The sequence below is a fragment of the Xenopus laevis genome, chromosome 1S (assembly GCF_017654675.1).
Source record: "Xenopus laevis strain J_2021 chromosome 1S, Xenopus_laevis_v10.1, whole genome shotgun sequence".
Lineage (NCBI taxonomy): Eukaryota > Metazoa > Chordata > Amphibia > Anura > Pipidae > Xenopus > Xenopus laevis.
The window spans coordinates 86,442,868-86,465,221 of record NC_054372.1 but is presented as its reverse complement, the minus strand read 5'-3'; the positions used below and the strand labels follow the sequence as shown (position 1 = coordinate 86,465,221).

Sequence of the window (22,354 nt, the reverse complement as noted above, 5' to 3'; positions counted from 1 at the left end):
TTATAATTCCTTATGTTGTTTCTATTTTCTTTAATCCGCTCCTTTACTGATCTTATAGTTTGTCCTATGTAAGCCATGCCACATGGACATTTTAGCATGTACACAACAGTTTTTGTTTTACAAGTAAAAAAATCTATTATCTTTATTGGGGTACCTTTTGTCGGATGGTTAAATATATTGCTCTTCATAATCGATGGACAACAGTTGCAATTAAGGCATGGAAAGGTTCCTTTTTTTTTTTTAAAGTTTTAGCAAATCCAGCAACATTGTGGTTACAATCAGAGGGGCAAAGTATATATCTCAATGATTTCCTTTTTGTATAACAAAAAGGGGAGGTTGTTTATAGAGACATCCATATTGTTTATCTTGTCTCAAAATAGGCCAATATTGTTTTATAATTTTTTCAAAACACTTGCTTCGTTTTTATATTTTGTTACAAACGGTACCCTTTCCTTGTCACTTTTTGCTTTCCCTTTTGCGTGTAAGAGCTCCTTCCAGTCTATTTGACTAACCTTCTCCATAAATGGTACTAATTTTCTCTTTTTGTACCCTCTAGTAAGGAATTTGTTGGTTAAATTCTGCATAGAGGAGCGGAAATGATCATCATCAGAGGAGATTCGTCTTACTCTAATATACTGTCCTTTAGGGATTGCATCAATAATATTTGGATTATGGAAACTATCACAGGATAGGAGAGTGTTACGATCTGTGGGTTTAGAAAACAGTTATAATCTGTTGACCACAGAGACTTATATTAACATCAAGGAAATTAATAGAAGAGGCTGAAATCTCACTAGTAAATTTAATAGTGGGATGTTTTTGGTTTGCCTCTTCAATCATCTGGTGAAACAACACATCTGTTCCTTCCCATATAACCAGAACATCATCCACAAATCTCCAATATTTAATAATATGACTGATATAAGGTATAAATAGCTTCTGTTCCAAATAATGGACAAAAATGTTAGCAAATGATGGAGCAACCGCTGCTCCCATCGGCTTGCCCTGGCGTTGCCAGAAGTATTGATCGTCGAATCTGAAATATTTTTTTTGTAGGACCACTGTTAAACAGTCAGCTAGAAAATATATCAGATGGTGTGACAGGTTGGTTTCCAAAAGAGCTTCCTCAATATATTCAATACCCTTTTTTTGTGGTATGGATGTGCATAAACTTTGTATGTCTATACTGCAGAGATAAGTCTTTCCTTGTGGTAATGTGATATCCTGTAATTTATAAGCCAACTCCGTTGTGTCTCTCAAACATGTAGGAATTCTAGATACAATTGTTTGTAAGTGTTGATCTACAAATCTTGACAAAGGTTCAAGTATCGAACCAATGCCCGATATAATGGGGCATCCTGGTGGGTTTTCCAGTGATTTATGCACTTTTGGGTGTTTATATAAAACCGGGGTGCGAGGATGTTCTGTACATAGGAATTCATATTCTTTTTTGGTAATTACACCATTAGGCATGGCATCGTATATAATAGAATCTATTTCCCTTCAATCAAATACAGGATCATGCCCTATGGGTTCATAATGTTCAATCACACTTAATCGTTTTTGGGCTTCCTCCATGTAATCCTGTCTATTCATAATTACAATTGCCCCACCTTTGTTCCGCTTGTTTTATGATCAACCCTTTGTTATTTTGTAGGGAACATAAAGACTGTTTTTCGGAAAAAGTAAGATTTTGCTTGACATGCCTGTTATGTATATCCCATATCCATGACACTTCATTGATTACTATATTTTCAAATGTGTCAATAGAAGAATTATCAATCATAGGCATAAAAGTACTGGGTTTTCTTAAAATGGTAGGATTGTACTGCCCAGCCCCTTCTTCTTTACCTAAAAAATGCATTTTTAATTTCAATCTCCTGACATATTTGAGGAACTCAATCTCCCAATAGGCAAAATAATTTTCATAATATGGTACAAAGCCCAAACCCTTATTCAATACCAATTGCTCAGCAGTTGTAAGGGTGTGGGAAGAAATGTTAATGCATAAGTCATTCACCTCCTGTTTGTACGTTTCTTTTGCGGGTAGTCCTCGCGTGGCATTGGGCCTCTCGTATTCCTGTACTGGCGCTGTGATGATCGCGCTATCTCCTCTGAGTCCCGCTCCTGAAAATGCTGCGAGGTGGACGAGGAACTCACATCATCACTGCTGGCAGTTGTGTCCCTCCATCCTCAAGTTTGTTAATTTTTTTGCATGGTATCCGTTGCTGTACTGGCTGTCGGTTCTGATAATTCCCCTTGTATCGTTGCCGATCATAGCTCTCATCCACGCTGTAATTCTCTCTCCTACTGCGCGTCTCCCCACGTCTACCACATGGCTCCCATTGTGCACCATGGTCCTTACGGCGTCTACCGCGCTCCTCCCTCCAGGTATAGACACGATCGAGCAGGTAATCGTTGGTATCCCTTTCAAACTTTGTTGACTTTTTAGAGGAGCGCTGTAATTGTTCTGCATGTTGCGATAGAGTTTTTGAGACAAACTCCTCTCCTTTTTCGCTTACAAATTTCGCCCGTAGGCTTGCAATTTTGTTTCTAGAATCATTCACACACACAGTAAGGTGTTGCACTGTTAGCAACATTAGGTCCAGACTGCATTTGTTGCAAATCGCATGCCATTGTTGCATGAACGTTGGGTCCATTGCTCCCAGGTCTGGTTTAATGTCCAGTCTTAGACCCCTGGGTATTTTCTTAGATTTTAGATATTGTGCCAAAGTACTGGCATGCAAAGAAGTACTTAGTTCCTTCTTTTGAAGGTTCAGAATATGCTTGGAGAGGTCATAATCTGTAGATGGTGTGTCTATGCTGAGTTTGATGTCCTCAACTCGTCCCAAAATACGGTCAATGTCTTTTTCATCATATGATAAGGTGGCTGTGTGGTCTCCATTGCCTTGGGTGTGTTCCACCGACATACTGTATTTCAATATAGGCTGTATGTGTGTAAGACGGAATATCAACTCACATTTAGAAGCACACACAAAGCAAACTTTCACTGTGATTTGTACACACTTGAAAAAGGGCCTTTGCTGCCCGAAACATGTCGTCTGGATGCACAATAAACACAAATTAGCAGGTATTCTGCCTTTTGCTTCTTGATTCACATATTCTATAATTAAAGCAGCCCTGTTTGCCTTGTACAATATCTTAGGCTTGTGCTGATGTTGTTTTCAAAGGCAGTTTGAAACTTGCCAGGAGGAAGACCAATGGATTTTTTGAGCAACATGCTTCAGCACTTACCATTTCTGTTTTGTCAGCTTGTATGGCCTACCACTTTGTGGTTGAGCTGGTGTTGCTCCACCTCCTAGACATTTCAGCTTTACAATAATAGAATTAATGGTTGACCATGACAGATCTAGCACTGCAAAATATAAATTAACTGATTAATTGCAAAGGTGGTATTCTATGATAGCTAGGGTTGCAACCTTTTCTGGAAAAAAATACTGGCCTTCCTATATATTTATCTTTTTTCCCTATTAATAATGATGGCCGGGCCTAGGGCAGCAAGGTATTGGGGGCAGCATTCCGCTCCGGCACGGTGGCAGGGGGGTTTGTAGTGAGGTCAAATCTGGTCCTGTGTGATAGTATCATCTATCTAGTATGTAGTACTATCTAGTTTCTACAATCAGTATTTCTATCATCTGTGTTAGTAGAGTATGTGAACAATCTTGAGGTGCATTTACAGTCATGATTCTAAACAACCAGGTTGGTAATAAAAGCATGTCTCATACTTTAATCATCTTGCAATAAGCAGAGAAAAAAAGGATTTTGGATCACATCCAGGAGACTCTTCCCAGAATGCACAGATTATAAGACGACTTAATAAATACACAACAACATGAATGGTGACACCTAGTGACAGAACTTCAATAAGCATTGAACAGATACGAGAACCAAAAAAACAAAAACACCCTCACAAATTAAACACTCATTCATGCAAAATAGACATTAGACAGACCAATTTTATCTTTTTTTATCTTTGCCTTAAAATCCCATGGTACAGTATACAGCATGTTTTTGATTTCTGTTGTTTAAACCTATATTTGCAAAGATACACATAAGAACAATTCTGCACATTGACCATTTTCTCTCTTTCTAGTTTACAGTATTTGTGTTAAATTCTGACTGTTCAGAATTCAGTATATGACATTTTATATAAATACTGGAATATGTTATGCAAAAGAAAAAGAGTAGGGTAGAGATCCGCTTAAATCTATGTAAATATGTGTGTGTTTTTAGAATGGAGGTAAGTACAAGAGCAGTCAATGAAAATAATTCTGTATATGATAGGGAGATTACATTAATTAATACTGCTAGAATTCCTACCCACAAAAAAAATTACAATGCATAGGGTGGAGGAGGAAATATACAATAGATGGGCACATTGTCAGGATTTGAGGTGTCCATATTTTACATAAAATGCTATTAATATGTTCCTATTAGAACTGACACCTAATAGTGGTTGTGCCCAAACTTACTTTTACTCACCTCTGAAACCCATATATGTTTATATTTACTTCAGACACAGGTACATGACATATACTATCTAGGAAAATTATTGAAGTACTAGACATTAAGCCCGTTAAATTAACGGGCGCTAGAACATATGTAGTCAAACATTTATAAAAACAGAATTGTTCTAGTCTAAAAAAAATTCGCCAGAGACGGTCCGTGGGGCACATGCGCAGTAGCGCAATCCCACGGACACAGGGACTGGACGCAGAGACACTTCAACTTTATTCGCCAGAGACGGTCCATGGGGCACATGCGCAGTAGCGCAATCCCACGGACACAGGGACTGGACGCAGAGACACTTCAACTTTATTCGACAGAGACAGTCCGTGGGGCACATGCGCAGTAGCGCAATCCCACGGACACAGGGACTGGACGCAGAGACACTTCAACTTTATTATATAGGATTATTGCCATTTGACAATTGTGGTTCTTGCATTTCAGCGTTTTCAAAGACTTACACCAGGTGGCGCTTCAAACACACACAGCTTGTAGGAAAACTACACAATGGCCAGTATCCAGCAGGAGCAGCAGCAAGAGGAGGAGCTGCAAACAGGGCAGTGCAGAATTCACTCCTACCCAACAGAGAAACTCTAGATTTGTTGTACTTCCTTAAGTGCAGGGACAGGGTTGTCACTGTGCTGTTTCCCTGGGGAACTCTCATATTCTGGTATGTAACATCTGTATTTTTTTTAAACTCACTTTTGTATTAGCTTGTTCTTGGAAAGCAATGGTACAGAAATTACCTTGCTGACAGTTTGTTTGTGTGACTGATGATGATGATAGGGCAGTTTCTTACCCTCTTCAGGTAAGGAGACGTTAACATCCTAGAAAGTTTGGGTTGGCTGTGTGCTTTGCACTACTTCCTGCTTTCAATTTTACAGGGTGGACAAAATGCACATTGTATAACATGGTGAGCTGATGTGCAGAGCTCGGAGCTGCTACGAACACCCCACCCATTCCTTCCACAAATACTTTTGTAGCTCAGCTGTGTAGGTTTTTGGAAAAGACAAGTTGCGGAACTATGCAGCAGTATTGGGATGCATACTGCCAATAGAAAAGTAACCTAATTTTACAAGAATGAATGAATGAATGAAGTGATGTGTTTTATGCTATTGTGAGTCACAGCCATGAGGCAATAGAACTGATAATTATGCACGTATTAATGAAGGTCATTTTCCTCTGCCACTTGTCACATGATCTGCTTTTTAATACCTGACTTGGAACATATGAATGTGTTTGATAAAGCTAGCCCTTTGATTAAAACTAAGCTTATATGTACACAAACAGAATTTTACCAAGCATATAAAGGCATATTCGTAATGACAATTACTTGTTTGTTCAATGGTTGTTGGGGCTCCCTGCAGAATTTTACTAACATATATATATATATATATATATATATATATATATATATATATATATATATATATATAGTGAATAAAGTACCCCCTCTTGTAAAATATAAGGATATTATAAGTTACCGAGGAGTTTCATGACCATATAAAAACACGAGGCCGAAGGCCGAGTGTTTTTATACAGGTCATGGAACTCCGAGGTAACTTCTAATATCCTCATATTTTACAACTGGGGGTACTTTATTTATTATAATACACAAATTTTAGTGAGTCATGTGACAGAAATGACATCACTACTCACCGTTTATAACTGATGACATCACTACTCACCGTTTATAAGGATATAATTTACAGGATATTCATGGCTTTTGTGTATTATATATATATATATTTTGTAAAATGACTTCATTTTATAAAATATGTTTGCACTTCTATGTGAAACTATATAACGGTCATGCAGCCCAGAGGAAGGTTAGTCAAAGTTCCACACTTCACGGGGTACAGATATAATACCAGCATTTCACTGTCGGCATAGTAGGTTTCATAGGTTAGTAAGGGCAGTACATTAATGGTTATGTAAGGAGCTTGGTGATGGAATTCATTACTGAATGTATAAATGTGTAGAACTGTTACCGACAATCCTCTTGGATTCTGTCACCTGGTGCTTGCTTGGTTGTTTTCAGCTACCTGTTGCCGGAAACAAATACGGGTAATTCCACAGTTACATGAGCTGTACACTCAACATTTTGTCCAGGTTTTGTCTAATGCATAGCAACTTGTCAATATATCTTAATGAAACATTTTCAGTTGTTTTTAAGTTATTTAAAAATGTATCTACCATTGAAAGCAGCATATTTCTGCCCCTTGCACTGTTGCCTCTGGCTACATGCACAAATTAAATCATGCTATAATAACAGGTTCCCTCCAGCCAAGACGCCCTATGCCATGTTGCTTTCCATGTCCTATAATTAATAGCATTGTAAAAAATGAGAATCACAGGAAAATTGCAAATAATTGCGGAAAATTAGGTTGTAGCTGGATGAAAAAAGACTACTCTGACATTGTTTTGATAGTTCTTGTAGTCAGAACCAGCAGTGACAGGGCCAGACTGGGAGTAAAAAGCAGCCTGGTAAAAAAAAAAAAAAAAAAAAAAGTCAAAGCAGCCCACATATAAACATGTGACATAAAACTAAAAAAAACCTTGGTGGGCAACCCCTCCAAGTCAAAAAAACATTGGTGGCCAAGGTCCCCCATAAAAGTTTAAAAAGTACAAAACATTTGTATCTAAGGTCCCCCCATAAAAGTTAAAAAAGAAAAAACATTGGTGGCTAGGGTTCCCCCATAATAGTAAAAAAACATTGGTGGCCAGGGTCCCCCCATAAAAGTAACAAAAAACATTGGTGGACAGTATCCCCCCCAAAAATTTGGTTCAGTCCCAATTTGTCTACATTCGGATCTCTTTTGACCCAATACTGAACCCTGCAGCACACAATTTAAAGGGGTTATATTATACCTTTGAGTATATAATATAATATGCAATTAGTATTAATGTTGTATTATTTGTATTTTTGAGTAATTTCAGAAATCTGTTTGCTAGGGTCCAAATTACCATGCCAACCATACACTGATTTGAATAAGAGACTGGATTATCAATATGAAATGGCCTGAACAGAAAGATGAGTAATAAAGAGATGAGTAATGAAAAGTGGCAATAACAATACATCTGTACAGGGCCAGATTTCACGAGGAGCCGAAGCACCATCATTTAAAAACCATAAAAAGGTAAACCAGCCCTTTAAAACCATGGTCTAATTATGGAATGAACCACTGGCAGCTATCTCAATGCAGTAATTTATCCATGTACAAATAGCACCAAGCTCTGCGGGGTCATTATGAGGGGGAGTTCCCAAAACTTTGCTGACAATTTGCATGTGTTGGGCCTATACACTCATTTTCAATAACATTTAAGTATTGGTACTAGGAAACCTTAATCTGCCTTTCTTTAAGTAAACAAACTATTTACAGCTGCCTTCACTGTGGGATATTATCTTGGCGGTTTTGTTAAAATTTATGTGGGGTTGAAAAAAGGTTAATAGGGACACTCATAATAAATGCAAATTGCCAAAATAAAGAGATTATAGTCTGATTATATTTTAAATTAAATTCACTTCATGCAGTGTTTTGTACTCATGTCTAATGAACTGTTCAACTAGTTATTTGCAGCAATATTTTTGTACTGGTATAATTGAATAACAACATTTTTGTATAAATTCATTGGGTATTTTTCATGGGCTCCCCACAGAAAGAAAGCAGGCCCTGGGCCCCCTGTGGCCGGGGGGCCCGCTACCTCTGTAGTTATGTCACTGGGCTGTACCCCTGTAGACACTATAAAATACTTGACGGGGAGCCTTCTCTAAAATTTAAAGGGATACTGTCATGGGAAAAATGTTTTTTTCAAAATTAATCAGTTAATAGTGCTGCTCCAGCAGAGTTTTGCACTGAAATACATTTCTCAAAAGAGCAAACAGATTTTTTTATATTCAATTTTGAAATCTGACATGGGGCTAGACATATTGTCAATTTCCCAGCGGCCCCAAGTCATGTGACTTGTGCTCTGATAAACTTCAATCACTCTTTACTGCTGTACTGCAAGTTGGAGTGATATCACCCCCTCCCTTTTCCCCCCAGCAGCCAAACAAAAGAACAATGGGAAGGTAACCAGATACCAGCTCCCTAACACAAGACAACAGCTGCCTGGTAGATCTAAGAACAGCACTCAATAGTAAAAAAACATGTCCCACTGAGACACATTCAGTTACATTGAGAAGGAAAAACAGCAGCCTTACAGAAAGCATTTCTCTCCTAAAGTGCAAGCAAAAGTCACATGACCAGGGGCAGCTGGTCATGTCTAGCCCCATGTCAGATTTCAAAATTGAATATAAAAAAATCAGTTTGCTCTTTTGAGAAATGGATTTCAGTGCAGAATTCTGCTGGAGTAGCACTATTAACTGATTCATTTTGAAATTTTTTTTTTTCCCATGACAGTATCCCTTTAAGAACGAAGTAAACATATTCTTAAATGCTGCAGTAATGGAGGGTGTGATTACTGATGAAATGTATCAACTATTGTACCAAGAATATCCCAAGGTGCCGTATGTTTACTTTCTTCCCAAAATCCAGAGTCTCCCAACCCCCCGGGTAGACCAGTAGTATTCAATGTGGGATCCTTATGGCAGCCATTAGCTATTTTTATTGATATGTATCTGCAAGAGATTGTACCAACTTTAAAGCCCTGCTTAACTGACACTATGGAATTTTTAAATAGACTTAAAGAGATACTGACATCAGAAAATACGTTTTTTTATTATGTATCATAGCATTGTCTTTGAAAGCTATTTATAATTTTGCCATAAACGGATTTGCCTGATGCTTTTACATTACCTTTCTTACTACCCTGTTCCTCTATGAGGGGGCTGCCATATTTGTGCAGCAGTAGTCGGTTAGCATTAGAAATTCTAACTGACAGATTAAGAAGGGACTGTCAGGTTGGCAAAACAGTCAGGTTTAGGAACTTCAAGTGACAATTACTTACAAAAGCAGAACTATCAGTGAAAATGATCAACGTGACCTATAGGTGACTTTTAATGTAGATTAGTATTTTGAAAATACATTTTTTTTGTGTCAATATCACTTTAATAAGGTAATTATACCGGCTAGTACTTTCTACCGTTGTTTCTTAGATGTAAAGGATCTCTTTACATTAATACCACATGATGAGGGGATTGAATGCATGTGTTCATAATTAGCAGCCAATAACCTTCCTAACTATAAGGTCAAGTTTATATGTAACCTTTTGGAACTGGTCCTTACAAAGAATTACTTTACCTTTAATAATGAGTTTTTCCTCCAATTCCAAGGTTGTGCCATGGTTGCCCATGGCTCCTGCAAATGCCAATATATATATGGACCATTTTGAACAATCTTTATATTTGGTAATACAGACTACAGATCATTTATACAGTCATACATGCTATATGTGGATGACATTCCTTGGAAGGATTACATGAATGTGTAGCATATGTCAACAATATACACCCCACTATCATATTTACACTTTAGGTGAGCCCCACGGAATTACATTTCCTTGATGTTAATCCAATGGTTAATGACTCATTGTTTGTTACTTAAATTTATAGTAAACCAACAGACAGGAAACATCTTTTACGAGCAACCAGTTTTCACCCACAAGGTCTCTTTAGGGGACTACCAAAAAGTTAATTAATGCGGGCAAGGCGCATTACTTCTACTGACATACTGACATTACTTTAGCTATCAATGAAGATTTTAAGCCTGTTGAAGTTTTAGAAAATGTGTTTCAGTGTTTGCTTAGGGCACATGAAGTAAATCCTTCTTTAATGTATTATGTTGTTAGCATTTAGCATACCATTCAGGAATAGGGCTTACTGGGAAGGCACAGTTTATCCAGGTCAAATGCACACATAGGGGCCTATTTATTATGCTGTGTAAAATGGTATAAAAAGCTATGTAAAATAAATGCTGTCCCCATCTAAAACAGCCTACAAATGTATTGCTATTGCTACTTTGTATTGTTCATGTTTCTATTCAGGCCCTCTCCTACTCATATTCCAGTCATTCAAATCAGTGTTTGGCTGCTAGGGTCATTTTGGACCCTAGTTACCATGCACTTTAAATTGCAAACTGGAGAACTGCTGAATAAAAAGTGAAATAACTCAGAGACCACAAATAATAATTTGCAATTGGCTTTCATTTCTCATGTTAGACTATCACTGTCATACTTAAAGTTAATTTACATACCTTTTAATATCAATTTGGTCCTCTCTACCCTCTGCCCTTTAGCCCCTAAAAACATGTAGTCAAATCTGTATCTGAGTGAAAAAGAGTGATAAAAAAGAGTGGAATTAGCCACAAAAGCTTTAGTGAGGTTATTCACCAATATAAGGTGTTCAAACCGACCCACAGTTGCCAGTTCATCATACAGATGTTCATATAGGTTGAGGTCAGGGCTCTGTGTGGAACTATCTATTTTTTTTTCATCTCAACAAACCTGCAGATACTTAATTTTATGTGTCGAAACCAGAAAAACCTTTCACATACAGCTACAGCTACTTTCCCCAATCTATATGCTTTAAAATTCTATCCTACTACATGTCTTTAGAGAAGCTTGCTTCATCTTTCCTCGCAAAGCTCAGTGCTCATTGGATGTTGCTAAATGCTCAATTCTGCATATCTGGCCTTGCTGACTCCTACTGCCCACACCCATACCCCTTCTGCTTTTTGATACTAGGCAGGATCCTCTTTATCTCTTCAGTATCAGTTATTCAGTTCAAAGGTAGGAATTATGCATTGAATAATCACAACTGTGTGTTTCAAACTTTTAATAATTGTATGTTTGATTAATTAGTGTGTTACTTTTGTTTTGCAGGAAACATGGATACACTGTTAACCAATACGTTCATATTTCATACATACACTTACCTGGTGTAAAACACGGACAGTCATTCTTTAAGTATAGAAGGAAAATTCTATAACTGGGGTCTTTGACTGAATAATTTTTTATTTTATATTATTTTATATATTTTTTTTTTTTTTGCAATATTTCTGAACCAAGATCATTCCCAACCATGCTTAAACAAATATTAGCCGATATGTATATCGACCCCGAACTACTGGCTGAACTTAGTGAGGAACAGAAGCAAATCCTGTTCTTTAAAATGAGGCAGGAGCAGATTAGACGATGGCAAGAGCAAGAGGCAAAACTTGATCAAAATGAAGATTTGAAGATGAAGTCACAACCAAGAAAAGGTAAAGTCTGACTTTGATTAACCATTATAAGGTTGAAAAACCACAAACATCCATTATGTTCCAACTTTTCTACAAGCGAAACCTGTTTAATTTCTAGTTGAAAGGGAGAGATGACCTCTTTTGGTTATTTAGTGACAAGGGCTGTTTATATCATACAGGCACTTGAGGGTCTGACACTAGGGTGGCAATTTAAGGGGGTAGCCTTCAGGTGCTTATGTGGAGGTAAAAAAAGTGATAAGAAATTCCCTTCACATCTGCTGCTGGATTAATTAAGGACTAATTATATTTTAGTTTAGATTGAGTACAAGCTACTGTTTTATTATTACAGAGAAAAAGGAAATCATTTTTGAACATTTGGATTATTAGGATATAATACACAAAAGCCATGAATATCTTGTAAATTATATTCTTATAAACGGTGAGTTCTGATGTCATCAGTTATAAACGGTGAGTTCTGATGTCATTTCTGTCACATGACTCACCGAAACGTGTGTATTATAATAAATAAAGTACCCCCAGTTGCAAAATATGAGGATATTAGAAGTTACCCTGGCGTTCCATGACCTGTATAAAAACACTCGGCCTTAGGCCTCGTGTTTTTATATGGTCATGAAACTCCTCGGTAACTTATAATATCCTTATATTTTACAAAAGGGGGTACTTTATTCACTATATAATGGAGTCTATGGGAGACGGCCTTTCAGTAATTCTGAGCTTTCTGGATAACCGGTTTCCAGATAACGGATCTTATACCTGTATATATTTTATAATCTGTTTGTTACACTGCTACACTGGTTTACCTTTTGGACTAGAAAAACCCTGCAAATCATCATTTCATTTCAAACATAATGGGGGTCATTTATCAACACTGGGCAAATTTGCCCATGGGCAGTAACTGATGGCAACCAATCAAATTGCTGCATTCATTGTTTTACTTGCAGCTGGCTTCAAAAAGCTAATCACTGATTGGTTGCTATATGTAACTGCCCATGGGCAAATTTGCCCAGTGTTGAGAAATGAGCCACAGTACTGTATATAGCAGTAGTCATGCTAGAATATTAACAATAATCTGACTGACATTTATTGCATCTGTATAATGATCTGTTGTATAACTTAAGCAGTTGATTAGTTAAGGTTACACATTCTGCCCATGTTCGGCTGATGCATAAATCCAAACAAAAAAGGTTTATTCATATTGACACATTTGTAATTGTAGTGAATAATATATCATCAATTTCCTGGCTACACAGTTATCAAGATGTTATAAAAAGTGTTTAATGATTGCCTTCCATAAAAAAGACTTATCTGGTTCTGATACCATGCTGCTTACTGGTGCTTTATTAATATATAGTAAAATATGATGATGGTCATATAACAGGAAGGTATTTGCTACCAAAGAGTTTACCACCTATAAAGATGTTAAAAGTACAGGTGACTGCTGAAAAATACACAAAAGTTGACAGGCATGGAAATAAAAGCAGGAATTTTATTTTAAACCAGGACAATGTTAAGTTAGTCTTAACATTACTACTTATACTGGAGGTTCCATTTCAATTAGCTACCTACAGCTTTAATAGACTATAGTAAAGTTGGTCTGCTTTGAATGATCTTTCTATGCTAGAGGTTACTTTATAGATCATACCTGTCAATGGGCAGCCCTGTGACTCAGTTGTTACTTGTTAGCATTGCTGTGCTGCAGCACTGGAGTCCTGAGTTTAATACATTTGTATGTTTTTCCCAATACTTAAGGTGGACATGCATGATAATATGATGGGCATACCTTTTTATGTTGAAACTTACCAGCGAGCATTAGAGAGAGAGAGGTGGGTGATGATGTCAGGGTCAGGAAGTAGGGTCCAGGTATATCGTTGCCTGCTATGAAGATCAGAACACTTACATGTGTGTGCTGTTGTGGAAAACGTTGAGAATGTGAGGGGAATTACATTTGTAATACCGGACCTGGCCCTAGCTGGTGAACTGGATAAGCGGCAACCCTAATGAAGCCTTACAGACACCCACTAGGAGAGGACCACATAAATGAGCTGATGTAGTTAGAGCCGGATTAAGATAAAGAATGATTTGTGACCCTTGCTATCCGTGTGTAGGCTATGGTTACCATATTTTTAAACTGAAATATAAGGATAATCAGGGCTAGAGCTAGGGGTAGACAGAAGAGGCATGTGTCTAGGGCACAATGGTGGGAGGGTGTGCCAGGCATACTTCTCTGCTGCTTCTGGATGATTTTTACACTGCTCATGCCAGTTTGAGGGGTGGTTCAGTATTAAGCCTTTGTGCTGCAACTTCTGTGGAACCACTTGTGAGCCACATTTGGAATATGCATTTGTCAAGCAAATTGAAATTTGCATTTACTAATATTCTTCACCTATGTGAAGCACACAAGTGCAAACAAGCATTGCTAGGGGATTAAAGGATTAGAATTTATCAATTTGCAAAAAATAAATAAATAAACAGATAAATAAATACATATACACAAGTGGTGGAACACTATGGTTTAAGATTGTACCCCTTACGGCCCAACCAGAGTACGTGTGTCTGTGGGATTTTGCTGCAATCCACACAAGTGTTCAAAACAACTGTGACTTGTAATATTTCTAAATTTAGAATATTGTAATGTTTATACATTTCAACAGTAACAATGTAATTTACAGGAAAAACTGAAATGCAAATACAATGCTAATTTTAGTGCTAGTATGCAGGATGTAAGAAATCCCCATTCTTTTTACAGAATTGTTTCTTCCCTTCTTGGGAAATGTTTATTGTTCTTTTTCTCCTTCCCTTTAATTATTGTTATCAGTGTGTGTATTGGTTTCTGTTTGTGCCTTCATTCACTTCTAAAGCTTTAAGAAGTGTAGAGACACATAGGTTTACTAAGTCATTTTGGCTTTAAATCACTACACTTCCTTATCTCCCTAGTTGCTGTGCATAGCCCATGTATCTAGTAACTTAATTTAAATGTTTCAGTTACTGGCCTACATAGTGCCTGGTTAGGGGTGGATCTTTCTCTTTGGCTTCTGGTTGCTGACCCAGCTGAATCTGTGCCAAGAAGCCTGGGTACACCAAGGCAGAGTAAAGCTGTTCTGCCCTAGAGGACCAGTACCTCTAGTGATAAGTTGGGCAGTAGGGACCCCGTGAATGAGTCTTGGTCAGAGACAGGTAATTAATTTTATAGAACTGTCAGTCTGTGTTCCTACAAGGATTGTAGTAGGGAGTAGCTCTCCCCTAGGCTTTAAGTTGCCTATAGTCAAGGGACTGCAGCTGGATAGGGAATCCAGCTTTAGATTTATTCTCCCTGATTATTCCTTGAAAGGCTGTCAGGCTCCATGGGCAAAAGGCAGTCCTGCATTTTGGCGCAAAAGAAACAATACCAAGGTCGTGGGTTCAGGCTTGGAGGTTCTTTCCTGAAGTAACCCCATTGGCCATACTTCTGCATTGCCATTTTGGACGTGAGAAGGTTTTTGGCATGCTTGGGAGAAAGGCAGGTCTGGACATTATGTGTGCGTCACCATTTGGTGGCAAGCATCTGGAGGAGAAGGATGCAAGCAGTTGCTGCTGCAGTGCCCTCTAGCTTTTAGAGAAGGTAACAGTGCTTATGACTACTTTTAAGCCACTCTGTCCTTTGCACACTATACTAATACTGTGGGTGCGTGACAGCTTAGTGCATTGTGAGACCAGCAACATGAAGCATCCATCCAGGATGGCAGAAGCCAGGTGGGATGGCTGGCCAGATCCAGTGGTCCCGGCTGGGCAACCTCCATTTTCCTTTCATGACCCACCACCTTTTGTTATAAAGGCAAAGTATGTGTGGGCATGAACTTTCAGGAAGAAGGTGGCTGCCCAAGGATTCAAAGCCGTGGTTCCATTGTTCCATATTGCGGCACCTGTTGTACTGAACCTACACAGGAATTACTGGACTTTCAATCCAAGTGCCCGCATTGCCAGCTGCTGGTTAGGGCCCTACCTCTCTGATATAAAAGCCCCAAGGACTTAGTCTACAACTTAGTGTGGCCCCAACAGTCCACTGCCACTATCTATGGCTACAACATCTGCAGTGCCCCGCATCCACTATGGATATACCCAAGTTCTTACACCCAGTTCTGCTCCCATGGAACAAAAGAGAATTCTCCATGCATCATTTCCAGAGAGGGTTAAGGCTACATCCAGCACTAGTGAAGGAGTGTCTCCTGCCCAGGGATGGGGCCATGGCCATGCCTAGTCAAGCAGGAATCTGCCTCTGCACCTGCATCGCAATGGGGTAACTACGCAAAATAAAGTGAACGTTCTTTGCTGAGCTGGAGACCAAATGGGATGCACACGATCCTGAACCATCCCCAGAGAGTCTGTTGTTAAAGGGACATGGTCCAACCCTTGCTGAGGCTTCTGTGCCTCCATACTTTCCTCCAGAAGAGAAATTCTTCTGAATTCCTTGTCCATATGGATCCCAAAAAGCTGTGTACAGTCCATAATTCAATGGATCATCAACACCCATGTGCGGGACTCCTGGGGCTACTTCATGTGCTGGAGTGGGTCTACAACAAGCATAACTTAGATGAGTGGATCTACGGAGAGCCCTTGAGGAAGAAGGGTCTGGATCCAGGTGGTTAATTCCACAGTGATCCCAGCAAAAGGCTAGAAGATGTTGACTTTTTTGTACAATGTGATTGGCGAATGGTGGTTTGGACACACGATACTGAAGCTGCAGTAAATTCCAAAAGGAGTGCTGTTTCAGCCTCAGTGTACAGTTGTTAAATGGAGGGAGGATAGACAAGCATCATCCGAACTGCTATTTGTCCTTTGAAAATACGCGTGCCAAGTTTGACAGGAGGGTCTAGACCTAACCTTCACAGTGCTCGTTTCTTGCTTAATCTGCAAACCCATCTTCCTTGAGGTTTGGGACTTCCTTTTTTGTTCTCAGGAACACAGCAGGAATTGAACCACTCTTGAGATCATCTGTTATTATGGAGAGAGTAGGACTCAATTCCTTATACCCACTACCTACACACTACTACCCACTACTTTGGACACTAGGAAGGGGTGGGATAAGATGGGCAGGAATAAAGTTTGGCTTTTAGTGGGGCCTTAATAATCCAGTTTTGAATGAGTGTTGAATGAGTGTTGCACTATATTATGGGTCAAAATAACTTTATATTTGAGGTATAAAGGACTAAAGTGCCTGGAAACTGATGCAAAGGACTAAAGCTGGCCATAGATGTAAAGATTTTTAAAAGATCCAATCGTTATCGTGAGACCACGATTATCTCGAAATGATTGTTTAAATGTACGATGTGTCCATTAACTAAAAAGACTATTTCAGGCGATATTGCCAGCAAAACTGAAGAGTAGCTGCCTGCTTGGCTCTGCAAACATAGATAGATTGCACTGGGACCAATAAAGATATTTGAACCTGGCAGATCAATTTTCTGACAGATGTCGGGCGAAAAATCATAATATGTACGATCGTTCGAATCCCACTAACCGCACAATAATTTGACGGATTGGTCGAACTGCAGTGAAATCGGTCGTTCACCAAAGAAGAATCGTCGTGTCTATGTCTGGGAACTACTGCAAAGGAATAAGCATCTGTCTGGGAACTCCTGAGTGAGGCAGGTTGTTTCCCAGTGTGATTTTTCAAGTATGTGTCTGGGTAGTCCTGAGAGCAGGGCAGGATGCTCTAAGTAAAGTGCCTGAGTGATCTTATACAGACACTCATGATGGTTGTAATAAAGTTATAAGTAACTGCAATTGTTCTAGTTTTGCACTTGAAATTTTACTATGCAGTGTTGTATGTCTACTGTTTTCTCTTCACAGTAATCATTGTCACCCAGTAATCCTCAGGAGAGGATACACGAAGAGAATGTGATGGTTCTGTTTATTTTTGCACTATTTTTTTTACAGTATATTGTTTTTATAATGTGTATATATTTTGTAGGGATGCACCAAATCCACCATTTTGGATTCGGCCAAACCCCCTGCGAAAGATTCAGCCAAATACCAAACCAAATCCAAATCCTAATTTGCATGTGCAAAAGTCACGCGATTGCCCTCCCTGCCCCTAATTTGCATATGCAAATTAGAATTATGTTCACCCGGGCAGAAGAATTTGGCCAAATCTGAATTCTGCTGAAAAAGGCCGAATCCTGTATTCGGTGCATCCCTAATATTTTGCACCATTGTCAGCACAAAATGGTCTTTTCCCATGGGTATAAGACATACTTGTCACAAAGATTCACAACAGAAGATTAGCAAATACATGAACAATTTATAAACCATAATGATAAGTGACCATCAAAATTTTAGGTTCCCTGAAACAGAGCAGAACATATGTGTGACATTATAGCAAAAAAGGGAAAGTTTTAAAGCATTTGGCAGGGTTGTCTTTAACATTACTAAAAGTTAACTTAAAGGTGAATCAACCTTTAAATGTGGGAAAACCGGTATGCCAATATGTTTTCTTTACTGACTATTTGGTGTGTAATATCCTAGTAACTAAAAATGACATTTGCATTATGACTTTGTTTTTCCCCTCAGCAATTCTTGTTTCACTGCATAATTCCTGTTAAATAGCCCTGTATTACATTACTAAAAATAACGTTGTATTGTTTAACAAAGTTAGCTATTCTAACTATGCAGTTTATAGAAAAATAAGCAAAGCCTAATTGAAGGTGCAGCTTTGAGTATGCAACACAACATTTGTGGTCTGCATATTTATAGTCAAATTCTATAACGGGACCTACCACATTGCTTTCTTCTGCTAAGGCATTGCACTTAGGCAGCATGCACTTAGGCAGCAAAAGAAATGTTCCAGCATGAGGTTATAAAATTGGTGCAGTTGTACATTATTATGTGAGCTTCCGACTTGGCAACCAGGTTGAAAGTTTTTGTGCTATTAATGGCATATATGCCCACCCCTTCAAATTTTGCAGTAAACCATATTGTTTCATATTGTGTGCCTTTGTCACTGTAACAAGCACAAAAATTAATTGTTAGTGGTGAGTTATAACAGTGCTGTTTGACTGATTGAGAAATCCAATTCCTGTTGTACCTCATTCCAGTGTTCTGGAATGCACCTCCCTGAAACTATGTTTTTCTTTACCCCATGGTAGATGAATTATAAATGATCTGCCTGTGACTGCAAGACAAAGTTTTTGTATTAAAAATGTGTAGCCCCATTAACATGCACAGCCAGGGCCACCCAAACCCTGGGCATTTGTGGCCTTGCCACAGGTCCGGGACCAGGGTAGAGGGGGACGTGTGTATGTGAATGGCCTGCACTGGACCATGTGGGTGAAAAAAATTTTGCCCAAAGACTTCAATACATCTGGTGAATTTTCCGTCATTTTCAAATTTTTCGAAGCGAATTAGGTCAGCCCTCCTCCCAATAGCATGCATACACAAACTTGACTGCAAATTAGCATGTGCTTGCTCGAGCATGCTATGATGGTGGGAGCAGGGCCTGGACTAGGGGTAGGTGACTCGTACCCACCCCCATCATTACGCCCTAAGCATGTGCCTTTTCTGATTACTCCTAGTTCCGGCCCTGCCCTGTGAAAACTATTTTGTTAATTAAATTGCTTCCCTGCCAAGGGAATTTTACTTGCTAGCAAAAAGAAACAGGAAACTCACTTTTTTCCCAATGGCTAGTTTTCATCCAAGGGGTCGGAGAGCAACATGTTGGTCACGAGCTACTGGTTGGGGATCACTTCTCTATAGTATTAACAGTTGCCTATTGCAATGATAATATATCATGCAACTAGATTGACTAGATTCTCCTATAAAGAACTGTAATGCAGACAAGACTTGTTGAATAACTTTTGCCCTGAATCTCATATAAATGAGTGTAGCAAGCAGTTTAAGTAATAATGAACAATAACAAGACAAATATGGCCTGTTTATCTCCAAAGGTAGTAGGATCATACTATTATCATGAAAATAATAGGGCAGTGAACTGTATCTATATCATTTAATTGAGTGACTCTGGGACTCCCTGTTATTTTATATTACTGTAAACTGCTTTCTAAAAAATAGAATTTCTCTGAGATGCTAAAGATGTTAGATTTCATTAGTGTTCATTATATAAATTCAGAGAGAGCCTTGTGCCTACACAATGTTCCTATTATCAATGCACATTCATGACATATTTTGTACAGTCGGCATACGCTGTGCCTCACATGCATGAATTAATCAAGAGCTGTGGGTGTGTGAAACAGCACACGTTACACTGTAGCCAGATAATCATATATCCCTTATATAGCACATAATTAGTCACACGTGCTTGTGTTTAATATTCAAATAAGCTGGTAATACAAAGGAAATCAGGCATACTACATTCTGAAAAATGTGACACAAAGTACACCTGTGTTTATTCTCGTTGTGAGACTTGGTCTCCGTGGGCCTATTCAGAGACCCTAAAAAGGAGAGCTTACTCTCTTAAGTACAAGGTAGATGTACATAGTGCTAGGCTTAATAGTTGTCATATAAACCTATAGGGGAATTAGCTGATAGGAATTGTCTTTGGCTGGGCCGACAGGGAACTCTAGCAGGCCTGTCCAACCTTGTTTATGTTTAGTTACACATGACAAGCACCATTCGCAACATTTTTTCAGACATTAATGTCGTCTTACAGATGAGTTCAGTACAAGCACTGTTGATTGAAGGGAGCATACTGCCTTACTACTAAACCATACAGTGGCTTGAAAAGTTAAATCTAAGGAAACTTGGGCCTTGACCCACCCAATATGTGCCATCTGCCCCTGTTGCATGCAACAGGGCCATGTGTATTCTTTTAAGATGATTATTATAATGCAATTGTTAATTGTTCTTTTAGAGATCTCATTAAAGGAACAGTTCAGTGTGAAAATAAAAACCGTGTAAATAGATAGGCTGTGCAAAATAAAAAATGTTTCTAATATAGTTAGTTAGCCAAAAATGTAATGTATAAAGGCTGGAGTGAACAGATGTCTAATAAAACAGCCAGAATCCAACTTCCTGCTTTTCAGCTCTATAACTCTGAGTTAGTCAGCGACTTGAAGGGGGGCCACATGGTACATTTCTGTTCAGTAAGTTTGTAATTGATCCTCAGCATTCAGATCATATTCAAAAGGAACAGAAATTACCCATGTGCCCCCCCCTCAAGTCTCTGATTGGTTACTGCCTGGTTACCAGGGTAACCAGTCAGTGTAAACCAAGAGAGCTGAAAAGCAGGAAGTAGTGATCTGACTGACATGTTATACATCAAATCACTCCAGCCTTTATACATTACATTTTTGGCTAACTAACTATATTAGAAACATTTTTTATTTTACACAGCCTGTCTATTTATCCAGTTCTTATTTTCACACTGAACAATTCCTTTAAAGCATTGTTGTTCACTGGTTCTAGGTTGGATGCAGGTGTCTAGTATAAGTTGCCTGCCAGGTTAAGGAACCCATTTACTCTCTGTGGAGATATTATTGCCACAAGTAACACAGTCAGTTATTTAATAAGTTTTAATTGACAAGGATGCAGTTATGCAATATTATATAATCGGCACATTGTTTTGACACATCTCATAGGTAAAGTGACTATTGTAGGCGTGATATAGGATAGTCACTTCTGTTTTTGGTTTTATGAAAGTTCAAAGTTCTCTTATTGATCTTCCATGATGTGTACAAGTGTCTGCACATTTTTAAATCATTAAATGTAAACATTGTTTCTGATGTCAGAGGCGTTTGCTGGTTTGGAGCAGGGTTATCAAGCAGTAGGCTTTTGAGCTGTATTTGGGTCACAGAGAAAACAATTGGGTCAGCCCAAAAATACTTATATTGGGCATATAAGATCTGTTTGTATGGAGACCTCACAAAAAAAATTATATTGTACGAGCAAACTTTAGTGTACATATTATGGCTTGAGTCATTGCTTTTTCTATGTAATAATAACACAGTACCTTGTACTTGATCCACACTAAGATATAATTAATTCTTATTGGAAGCAAAACTAGCCTATTGGGTTTATTTAATGTTTATATGATTTTCTAGTAGACTTAAGGTATGAAGATCCAAATTATGGAAAGATCCGAGTCTGGAAAACCCCAGATCCTGAATATTCTTGATAACAGGTCCCATGCCTTTACACGTTTTTCCAATTTTTATGGAACTATTTTTTGGCTGATGACTAGACTTTTATTTTTTTTAATTTGAGTGTCTATTATCTATGGGCAGATGTATAAACAGTTGTTTTTGTTTTGTTTTTAGTTGAGCTATAGAAAGCACAATCATTAGTACGGCTGTCTCAGTGGGGAGGAATATAATTCTTTGGCCTGCTGACTAAATTATCTAATATGTTAATTGGTCACATAGAAGTCCAAAGTGCAGTAATCTAATCTTTCAGAGCTAGACCTAACTATTAAACTGCAAGAGAAGTAATATTTGCACTACAGGTCAGACACCTGCAATCACATTGGATTTTGCACTGTAAAATGATTGTATAGGGCCCCACACCCAATTTCATTGTCAGGTTATCACCTATGTGGAGACAAATGTGCCAGCCTTAAGATTGCTACAATAATAACACAAATACTTGAAATAAAGATATGAAAGAATACTATAATCTTTTGCAATGTAAAATGTGAC

At 38.4% G+C, this 22,354-nt stretch overlaps 1 protein-coding gene across 2 annotated transcripts in view; it reads left to right on the top strand.

The window, feature by feature from the left end:
* Window positions 1–5,063: 5,063 nt before the first annotated feature.
* sh2d4a.S (SH2 domain containing 4A S homeolog) overlaps window positions 5,064–22,354 on the top strand; it is a 38,712-nt gene continuing 21,421 nt past the window's right edge. The window contains exons 1-3 of one of the 2 annotated variants that reach the window (XM_041579856.1): window positions 5,064–5,197; window positions 7,483–7,667; window positions 11,350–11,729. In XM_041579856.1, coding sequence (XP_041435790.1) covers window positions 11,549–11,729 — 181 coding nt within the window. In that variant the 5' untranslated portion in view covers window positions 5,064–5,197; window positions 7,483–7,667; window positions 11,350–11,548. The remainder of the gene's footprint in view (window positions 5,198–7,482; window positions 7,668–11,349; window positions 11,730–22,354) is intronic. The other variant, XM_018243556.2, reaches the window with a different exon arrangement.